Source organism: Gavialis gangeticus, unplaced genomic scaffold (genome assembly GCF_001723915.1).
Source record: "Gavialis gangeticus isolate Ggan-Ray unplaced genomic scaffold, GavGan_comp1, whole genome shotgun sequence".
In the NCBI taxonomy this organism is placed as follows: domain Eukaryota; kingdom Metazoa; phylum Chordata; order Crocodylia; family Gavialidae; genus Gavialis; species Gavialis gangeticus.
Genome location: NW_017729024.1, coordinates 40709379 through 40720182, shown reverse-complemented (window position 1 = coordinate 40720182; position 10804 = coordinate 40709379). Strand labels below are relative to the sequence as shown.

The 10804-nt window shown below is 43.6% G+C and overlaps 1 protein-coding gene across 1 annotated transcript in view; it reads left to right on the top strand.

Moving 5' to 3' along the window:
* TEK (TEK receptor tyrosine kinase) overlaps nucleotides 1-10804 on the top strand; it is a 104662-nt gene that overhangs the window by 81748 nt on the left and 12110 nt on the right. Inside the window, exons 12-19 of the mRNA XM_019517033.1 lie at nucleotides 1993-2280; nucleotides 3524-3823; nucleotides 4498-4655; nucleotides 5670-5880; nucleotides 6822-6932; nucleotides 7514-7704; nucleotides 9355-9468; nucleotides 10372-10442. Coding sequence (XP_019372578.1) covers nucleotides 1993-2280; nucleotides 3524-3823; nucleotides 4498-4655; nucleotides 5670-5880; nucleotides 6822-6932; nucleotides 7514-7704; nucleotides 9355-9468; nucleotides 10372-10442 — 1444 coding nt within the window. The remainder of the gene's footprint in view (nucleotides 1-1992; nucleotides 2281-3523; nucleotides 3824-4497; nucleotides 4656-5669; nucleotides 5881-6821; nucleotides 6933-7513; nucleotides 7705-9354; nucleotides 9469-10371; nucleotides 10443-10804) is intronic.

Below are 10804 nucleotides of genomic sequence, written 5' to 3'. Positions count from 1 at the left end.
GCTGCCTGAGTGCTGTTCAGTTCCCCCCACCTCCAGTGGTTCCTCCTACTACTCTTTTTGTCCTTTCTGTGCCACTCCAGGTGGGGACAAAGCTGCAGCTGGGTGGCTCCTGCTCCAGCTCCCAGCTATCCATCACTCACTTGGCTGCCTGCGGCAGAGAAGAAGAAGCTGCTGGAGGTGGGGGGAGACAAGCAGTACTGAGGCAGCTGAAGCCACACTGGGAGCTGCCCTGCTGGGAAACTGTGCATGCTGGCCAGGGCTGGTGCCATTGGCAGGTGTGGCAGGAGTGTGCTGTGTGCTGCCCTAGGTGGTGGAGCTCAGCCCCATGTGGAGCACCATGGAGATAGCCATGGGCCAGATCCAATCAGTTGGCAGCTTGGATTCAGCCCATAGGTTGTATTTTTCCCAACCCTGCTCTAGATGTTTATAGAGTCATAGACTGCAAGGCTGGAAGGGACCTCAGAAGATCATTGGGTCCAGCCCCTGCACCAAGCAGGAAAGATAACTGGGGTCAGGTGACCCCAGCAAGGTGACTGTCAAGTCTCCTCTTGAAAATTTCCAGGGTAGGTGATTGCATGACCTCTGGAGGGAGCTTATTCCACAGTCTGGACACCCCGACTGTGAACAGGTTTTTCCTAATGTTGAGCCTGAATCAGCCTTCCAGGAGTTTGTGGCCATTACTCCTAGTTTTCCCTTCAGGTGCCCTGGTGAACAGTTGCTCACCAAGTCCCTGATGGATTGGAATCTGATGAAGTTCAATTTGGAGCTTCCGAATTGATTTGGAAAAGATTTGGAGATTCGGCCATAGGGTATAATGATGAATCAATGAAATGTCTATAACTTTGTTGTCTATTGGCTGATTCAGATGAAAAGTGCAGGGATGGTAGCCTCTGCTGAGAGCAGGATGTGTTCCAAGTTTCAAGGTGATAGGTACAGGGGTTTCTGGGAAACTTCACCCCATTGTGGCTTAACACACACATGTGACATGAGTTTTGCTTTCAGAACCTTGAGGTACAAACTGCAGGGATGGTGGCTGTTGCTGAGGCCACAAAGCCTGCCATGTTTTAAGGAGATAGGTGCAGGAGTTTGGGGGAAACTGCACCCCAAATTCTTAAAAGCAAAACTCATGTCGTGTGTGTGTTAAACCACAGTGGGGTGAAAGCTGCAGGGATGGTATCCCCTGCTGAGGCCACAAATCCTGCCAAATGTCAAGAAGATAGGTGCAGGGGTTTCAGGGAAACTGCACCTCAAGCTGCAGACAAGCAAAACTCGTGACATGGGTGATGCCGTGTGTGTTAAGGCGCAGCAGGGTGAAAGCTGCAGGCCTGCTAGCCTCTGCTGCACCCACGAAGCCTGCCAGCTGTCAAAGAGATAGGTGCAGGGCTTCTAGGTTCTGGGGCCCTGCACCCCTAGCTGCTGACAGGCAAAACTCGTGACATGGGTGCTTGTGCAACTGTGTCTGTCTTTCAGGGGGGGAGAGGTGAAGCTACTGCAGGCCTGGCTGCTAAGCTACTGTGTTACCAATCAGTCATGATTCACTCAGGGACCACCTCAATACAAAGTAGCTAGCTACTAGATAACGAGTTAATAAGCAAGGATTAACACCTACAAAACCACAGACTAAGGAGAGGAAATAATCAATACAGAGCTGAACTGCTTCTGCTCCAAGACAGAGACAGTCAGTTGCACAAAAACCCATGTCATGAGTTTTGCCTGTCAGCAGCTAGGGGTGCAAGGCACCAGAACACCCCCTGTACCTATCTCCTTGACAGCTGGCAGGCTTTGTGGCCGCAGAAGGGCCTAGCAGCCAGGCCTGCAGTAGCTTCCCCTCCCCTGTGCCCCACGACAGACACAGTTGCACAAGCACCCATGACACAGTTCCCTATTCACACAGGCCTAGTGATCAGACCCAAATTATTGGTTTCATACTAGCATTTGTAAGCAAATATGCAGAGGACATAAAATAAAGTTCTCTTTACCTGGATTTTCAAGGTCTGCCTCCACCAGAAGGTCTCTCCCTCCTTCCTAAGAGCAGGACATCTCTGAATTTGTCATGGAACCCAATAACACAGAAACCAGAAGATGATATTTCAATTGAAGTGGAAGGGAAGAATGTGAATGATGACAGTGACTATATTGTCACCAAAGTTCAAGGAAATATATCTTCCGTGATCATTGATAAATTAAAACCCCGACAACAGTACATGTGCCGGGTGCGTGTGAATACCAGGTCCCCTGGAGAGTGGAGTGACTATCTGTATGCATGGACCTACAGTGACAGTAAGTAACTGGATTCACTTCTTTCTGTTTAGTCCTTTATCTTTTCTCTAGTAGAATTTTGATGTCATCAGAGGTCTCCATAAAAATATAATCCTCTGCACTAATAGGAAAGCTCTTATGGTACATTTGGGGCTGGGTTTTGTGTCATTGTTAAGATGAATAGCTATTTTTTATCCTAGGAAGTTGGGTTGACCAATGAAAGGGTATCCAAAAAATTTGTAGTGACTTGAAAATATAGGTCTCACTGCCTTCTAGTGGGGCTTGTTCTTCTAAATCATGCAAGTACTTTTGAAAATCCCACCTTCGTGGCCTGTTTCCCAGAAGTAGTGAGTAGCACTTACAGTACTACTCGTAGCAACAGGCTTTTCTGTTACTCGGGATTTCTGAAAATCAACGCAGTGTCTTTGCACTACTTTGAAAGCAAAATCTAGCTGAGTCTGTCATACCCCTGCTGATAGAATCCTTAAAAGAGATTGGAAGGATCAAACCAATGTTAAAACCATTTCCTACCTGCTCCCTCTTATGGTGTCAGAGCAGACACACTTCAGGGGGCTCATAAAATCACCATGCCTTTATGGGCCACTATTGTAGGCTTTGTGCTAACCCCTAAAGATCACAAAATTAAGTGTTCACTCATGAGGGCTGCAAAACTTGATCCTTAAATGTATTACAGGAGTGACAATGCTTACAGTAGGAAACAATATTTTCCTAGTATCCTATGCTGATCTGCTTATAAGAATATCACTAGAATTATGTTATTCCAAGAGAAAAGTATGTTTCCAGCTGTTGCTCTTGCCCCTAGTCAGCAGCTCAGCCCTTTTCCTCACAAAATCTGTCTAAGTTTTGACATTGAATTTTCCCTTTCTGTTAGTCTTTGGTCTGACAAGGGAAACAGCTCCTCCAACTGGGGTAAGTAAGGGTTACTGAAGCAGTAAAGGATCCTGATTGAATGGGGAAGTAAAATATGTTGCTTTCATTCAAAAAGCATATGGTAATACCTGAAATATTCTCTTCCCTCTTCTAACCTGGCCAGATGCATGCCAAATGGCAGAATGACCACTTCTGAAAGAGGGTGGTACTGCAATATCAAATTTATAGACAACCTGGTCAAATTTCATATCCTGCCAACCAGATCCTTGTTATGTTTAAGGCGATGGGAGCAACGGTAAAGGTTGTGGCTATCTGGGTACAGGAAAAAAGGATTGATGTAAACAGGAATGGTTGTTTTTTTTTTTATACACAGCATTCCCACCTGCCCCCAACAACATCAAGACTTGCAACATTACAGACACCTCTGCTTTAATATCTTGGTCAGCTGCTGAGGGAGAGTCCATCTCCTCAATCATCATCAGCTACAAAATTTGTGGCAAGGCAGAGTACAATCACATTGATGTTACCATCAGAAACACCACCATTACTCAATACCATCTCAAAGGCCTTGAGCCGAACACCAGATATCAGGTTGAGCTTAGTGCCCAGAACAACGTAGGATCAAGTAATCCTAACAATTCTGTTCAACTGAAGACTCTTCCAGAAGCAAAAGGTTGGTCACTCCACCATTCAGAACTCACCACAAGCCATGTGAAGGTGGTCAGAGGCATTCTGTAGATTAGTGAGCTAAGGACACAGCAGGGGCTACTAACACCTGAGCTTTTTATTTATTAATTTTCTCTGAATTATTATCAGATTTTAAGACAAACGTGCACAATTTACATAGAGACTCATGCTCCAGAGTTTGTTTCTCAGCTCTGCTATGGGCACATTGTGTGTCTTGGGAAAAATCACATTGGACAAAATTTGCCAATGTCTCAGCTGAGTTTGTAAGCTTTAAATATATTATGTTCCCAACATTTCATAGATATATAGGGTTTAAGGAGAGAGGGGTGATCATCAAGTCTGGCCTCCTGGGTACCACAGACCAGAGGTTTCATCCAGATAAGGCATCAGCATCTTAATTTGAAAAGATTCTGAAGTCCTCCAGCTCCACTTGGAATAGGTGAGAGTAGGAGGTTCGTAGTACTTTTGAAAATCAAGCCCCATGTGGTTAACATCAAGCATCAAAAAATTAAATCGTCCAAAAGCAGTATCCGCTTTTAGAAATCTACTCTATATGTTTTATGTTTTATCTGTAAAATGGAGGTGCTTATATTTACCTATCATGGGATAGTAATGATTAATTGGATGCTACTAAATAACATTTTTCCCCACTTTTAACAGCTCAACATGAATCAAAGGGAGGGAAAATGCTGCTGATTGCTATTCTTGGCTCTGCTGGGATGACCTGCCTAACAATCCTCCTGGCCTTTCTTATCATGCTTCAGCTGAAGCGTGCTAACTTCCAGCACCGAATGGCTCAAGCCTTCCAAAATGTGGCGGTGGGTTTTTTTTGTCTATGTTACCATTCATCTAGGCCTCACCTATTATCCTTTCCCAATAGGCCTCACCTTCTCAACCTTGGAGTTTCCAAATAAACCCTCCCTGCCACACTTATGCATGGAGCAATATTATAAAGCTCACCTATTACTGACCCAGAGCTGAGGAAGGGATAACAGTTGTGGAATATGAAGTAGAAGGTCCACTACAAGAACAAGGCACCTGCACAGTACATCTTGCTTTTTCTAAGTCCTTTCCACCACCAGGTTACATGTTCTGATATGTGCAGTGGCTGAGGGAATGCTAGACATGAGGAAGGTTAGTTTTAACTTCTTGGGCCAATTCTGTTTCTGGGAAGCTGTATTTTGTGTTGCAAATGGGTTTAATTTGAGGACCAGTAACTGCTGCTACGCAACTTTCATATGTGGAACACTAGGTCAGGAGGCAGCCAGTGGCAGCCCCACACCTTTGCCAGCTCTGTGTAGGGGCCAGGACTGTACAAAGCCTGGCTCTGATATACAGAAGAGAGATGGGCTACAGGGATATCTCCTGCTAGGCTACTATAGCCTCAGTATCTCTGTATTTGGCAGGCCACACCTTTTCTGAGCGCTGTATTAGAATAGACCTTATTCCTGGTATATGAGAGAGAAGGACCCATGTATATATGCTGAGAGGGCTGTATAGTTGGGGCCATAAGTTCTGTCTGTATTGCTCACATCTACATGAGCTGCCCACTGTGCAGTTGTTACTGTGCAGTCATTTAGTACTTGCATAACCAAATACTAAATGACCACGCAGTAACCAGTATTAATGTGAAGTAGCATCCTGGCACAGTTGCCTAGTGATGCTTACTGCACAGTAGCTCATTACTACTGAGCAGTAGTGTCACGTCACAGTTTGTGCCCAGCAACACAACTGTGCAGTAGTTATGAGCTACTGCGCAGTAAGTGTTTCATGTAGACACGGCTACTGTGGTATAAGCCACAGTTAATAACACTTGCTTTCTGTTTTTACAGAGAGAAGAACCAGCTGTCCAATTTAATTCAGGGACACTCACTCTGAGCAGGAAAGCCAAAAACAGCCCGGACCCCACTATTTATCCAGTTCTCGAATGGAATGACATCAAATTTCAAGATGTGATTGGGGAGGGCAACTTTGGCCAAGTTCTTAAAGCACGAATCAAGAAAGATGGCTTACGAATGGATGCTGCCATTAAAAGGATGAAAGGTTGGTGATATAAATCTGTGAAATTTCTTTAAAATTGTAGCTTTTTTGACACAGGGGCATGACATTTATCTATTCCTGTAAAGCATCTGGTGCAAGAGAATCCTGAACCTAGAGCCTTTGGGCCCTACTGAAACATACATATTAATTCATATAAATGAAAAGTTAGACCATTTCAGCTGTTGCCCGGGCAATATTTGCCTCCTGGGCTAGGTATAGACATTCAAAAACTCTGAGGCGGAATCAATCTAAGTTTCATGGTTTTCTGTAAGCAGCACAGTTTATCGATAGAAAACAAAAGACACCCCCGCCCCTTGGGAGGGGGGCAGAGGGAGCAAATCTTAAACTGGGTTCTGCTATCTTTACACCAGTCTGTGTGTGCTGAACTTCTGTTCTGTAATGGGTATAGCAGGTTCAGTGTGCCAACCTTCTGTTCTGTTACGGACATAAACCAGTTTCCAATCACTTATGCATGTCTGTACCTGTGCTAAGTTAAAAATACCACTGGTGTACTGATCTCCCTAGCCTAGGGATGGATTTTGATGTCAGTTTGCTTGCTTCACTCCTTTATTGCCCTTGAATTGGATGCTTTAAGGAATACTGGTATTTGGGCGCTTCAGCATGAAGATTGATGACCAGAGTCTTTCTGGTGACCAGATTCTTAGGCTGATGAATCCGTATATGTGTTATAGAACACATCTGGGCTTGTTATCTCCCCAGACAATAAGACAATGATTTAAATTTTGCAGTAAATCCTCTATTTGGTGCCTCCTGTTTTTGGACTGAAGAGTGATATTATTATTCAAGTGAGCACCATGGAGTTTCCCTTTCTACCAGTAATTCCCCAGACAGTTCCAAAGTCTTTTCATAATTAATAGTAGCAAGCATGTGGTTACAACTGCAATTCAAAGGACTACATAAATAAATGCTTATTTGATTTTCAGAGTATGCCTCAAAGGATGATCACAGAGACTTTGCTGGGGAACTTGAGGTTCTGTGTAAACTTGGTCATCATACTAATATCATAAATCTTTTGGGAGCATGTGAACATCGGGGTAAGATACTCTTATTTCCTGAGCAAGAGCTATTTTAGAGTTATTTTAAAAGCAAGAAACTATGGAATTAGTTATTTTTCCAATCCAAACAGTTTCCTAGTGTTTAGCAAGTTACTGCCCTCAGACCAGTTAAGAAAAAAAATCTTCATTAAAACATAAAATACAAGCAGAGGTTAAATAAAGTTGATGCTTGTAATAAACAAAAAGCCTGATGTATCTAAAACAATAGTTGGTGGTTTAGGGGGTTTAAAGAGTGAATCATTTTGAAAACCAAGCAATGTGGTCATTCGATTGAGATGGATTCATAAGAGAACCTTACATGGGAGGTACATCAATTTATACCAGTTAATTATCTGCCCATGTCCTCACCAATGTGAACTGATGAATTGTACTATGTCTCTAATGAAAGCTGTTTTTGAGCCACAGAACCACAAGAATTTTTCTGAAACTACTACATTAATCAGCCTTACCTCATTGTCTTTTTTAAATCTGATACTCAGCGCCATCCATGGAAATGCACAGGCTTTGTTACTGTCCATTTTTTTTAGCTTAGTAATAATAAACTGTCTGGTTTACAACAGGGTATCTCTACCTTGCTATTGAATATGCTCCCCATGGAAATTTACTTGATTTTCTGAGGAAAAGCAGAGTGCTGGAGACAGACCCAGCATTCGCTATTGCCAACAGTACTGCCTCCACCCTGTCCTCTCAGCAGCTTCTGCATTTTGCAGCAGATGTGGCCAGAGGGATGGACTATCTAAGCCAAAAACAGGTCAGTTCTGAACTCCTTTCCTTTTAAACACAAAGAGTTGATCTGGAAATGCTTTGTTCTATTATTTGTTACATATATTCAGTAACGTAACAGTAATATGTGTGCCATGACTAATTGATATTTGATGGATTTCTGCAATTAATTATTTGTTCCTCCAATTCATATTTCTTGCTTTTACAATGTGAATTGATTTGTCTATTCTTCTACCTGTCCGCCTCCACTTATTTATCTAGATGGGTCTTGTCACTGCATTATTTGGGAACCCATGTAGCACTTCAAAACATACATGGTAAATCAAAATATGATTGAAGATCATTCCCAAGAAGGCCTTTGGCATGTACATTTATCTCCAGAATTTGGTTTATTTTATTCTTAATGTATATTATAGGCCATTTCATCCCCACCCAACTTTGTCTTGTAGTTCCAAATGAAATACTTAAATAGGGACCTACTGAATTCATGGCAGAAGTGAGATGTACTGTAGCTCCTTTAATCTTGCAGTTTCTCCCATGCCCCTGTCCCACAGATTGGTGGAGGGGCCCTGCTTGTGACTCATCCTTGATCAGCAGGGAAGCAAAAACTGCAGTTTTAATCTGGCGACATTTTTGCCTTTTGCCACTGATTGGCTGAGAGGCCCCGGACAGCCCTGCGGTTTGTTGCTGACTGGCAGGGAGGCAAAAATGGCCCCATGTTTAAAACCACGGTTTTAGTCTCCCTGCTGAACAGGAGGGAGCAGAGTGGTCCCCTGCTAATCAGCAGCGAGGAAGGGGGGCAAGGGAAAAGGTGCACGTGCAGGAACATGCAAGATTAAATGAGCCTCCACACACTTTACTTCCACCATGAATTCAGTAGGTTCCCACACATAATAATGTATTGCTACTTACAACTGCTTCACTGCTCCTTTGCACACTTGTCAGGGTTGTTTCATGGCCATGAATTATCACCTTTTTGCAGAAGTGTAACAAGAAATTTCAGCACCCTGGGCAAAGATCTTGTGTGGTGCCAGAGAATGGAGGCAAGGGTAGGGACAGGGAGAGGAGTGCAGGCACGGAGCCCTGCAGGTAGCTTGTATCAAACCCCACCACCCACCCTGCCCCAGCACTTCCACAGATCCCCACCTGCACCCCCCATTCTGAGCCCCAGAGTTATGCACCCATGGCACTAAAGGATTGTCAAAGTCTAATGAACCCAGAGTTTAATGTGGAATAGCCTCACACAGCTCCACTTAACTAAAATCTAACTTTTATTAATACCTTAAATGTTATCTTAATAACTTTTGCATAGAGAGAGAAAAATACTACATGACTTCAGTTGTAACATGAGCTCATACAGGTTGCTACTTCAGCCTATACGAACATCCATTTGCTAGCCAAATTATGTCGTGGCTCCATAAAATGTTTTGTCAGGGAGTGTAAGTTAGGAGGTGGTACGAGAGCTGCAGGTGATAGCACAAGTGTTTTCTGCCTCTTCCTTATTACACCAAAAAGTTGAAAAGAGATTTTCTTATTCTGTTGTCATGCCAAGAGGTTTTTTTTTTTGTCAATTCTTCTGCATTTCCTCATGTGGCAATTATTTTGAATGTAGCACACAGTATTAAAACAAAACCCAAGGGTCATGGCTCACATGGGAATTTCTGCTTGTTCTTTGTAGTTTATTCATCGGGATTTAGCAGCAAGAAACATTTTGGTTGGAGAAAACTATGTTGCAAAAATAGCAGATTTTGGATTGTCTAGAGGTCAAGAAGTTTATGTTAAAAAGACAATGGTAAGGATTGAAACAAAGTTGTCTACTTAGTCATACTTTCTCAGGGGTCATCACTCTGGTTTTTTTTAAAGATTAACTTAAGACACAACATTGAGATATGAACCTTTCTTAAAGTCCAAGTAGTGTTGAATTCGGAGACGCATGCAAAGTTTCAGGATGTTTGGATGTGGGGTTCTGGCCAAGGCCTGTCAGTATCCTTAACAATAAAAACTTTCATTACAGCTGTATTCAGGGTGTGTATGGGTATATGTGGTGGTGCGTGAGCAGAATGAAATAAAAATGAGATTTGGGGGCAAATTTTCAAATGGCTTAATTCTAGTGATTTATGCAGAGTTATGTTGCCTTATGTCAAGCTATGGCCTCCCTTGTGCAGCACTTGTGACAATTCAGTGTCAGGAAAATTCAGATTAGACATTTGAATCAGGGTAAATTTTGTTATGTATGACATTACTACTAAATAAGTGTTCCATGTTTTTGAGTGTAAAAAGTCACATGAAGGACAAATAAAACAATCCTCAATTTTATTTAAATATTTGCTTAGAAATAAGTCATTTACACATACTGTTACAATTGTGAATGTGAATCCTTGTGGGGTAGGTTTCAGGTTGGTCATTTTGAAACAGAAATGACAGCTATTATTAGTGTAATGCATGGGGGGCTACAGGGGGCATGTGCTCCTCCCCCAGATTTCTGTGAGCCAGAGCCAAAGCCACAGTCTGGCAGCATCAGGGCCAGCGGCAGCATGATTTCTGCGCCAAAAACGGGGCACGGGGATGCAGCTCAGCCAGAGCCAGCACCCAGCAGCAGCAGAAGTGGTGGAGGTGGCGTGGAGTTGTGCCTCCTCCACTGTCAACCCTTACTCATCGTCTATGGTAATAGCCTCTAATGCAAATGTCTTTCTAGGGAAGGCTTCCAGTACGATGGATGGCGATTGAATCCTTAAACTACAGTGTGTATACCACAAACAGTGATGTGTAAGTGCACGTTTTAAGCCATTTTTCTAAGTGACAACAACATCACCTCTGCCTAGAACAGTGATTATCAACCTTTTTTCTGCCGGGACCCATTTGTAAAGATCACAGACCCCTGGTCCTGCCAGTGCCTGACCCCCAGTCCCCCGCCCCCGGCTATGCTGGTGTACCCCCCACCCAACCTGCAACCTCCCACCCCCACTGTCCTGCCAGAGGGGACCAGCTACCCACTTCCCGCTCAGGCCAGAGCACAGTGGCTGAGGTGGCTCTGGCTCACATGGGCAGCAGTAGAGCTAGTCTGGCACTGGCATGGGCTGGAGAGAGGAGGAGGAGAGGCCTGTGTCACCCCCTTGCCCCCCCCCCAC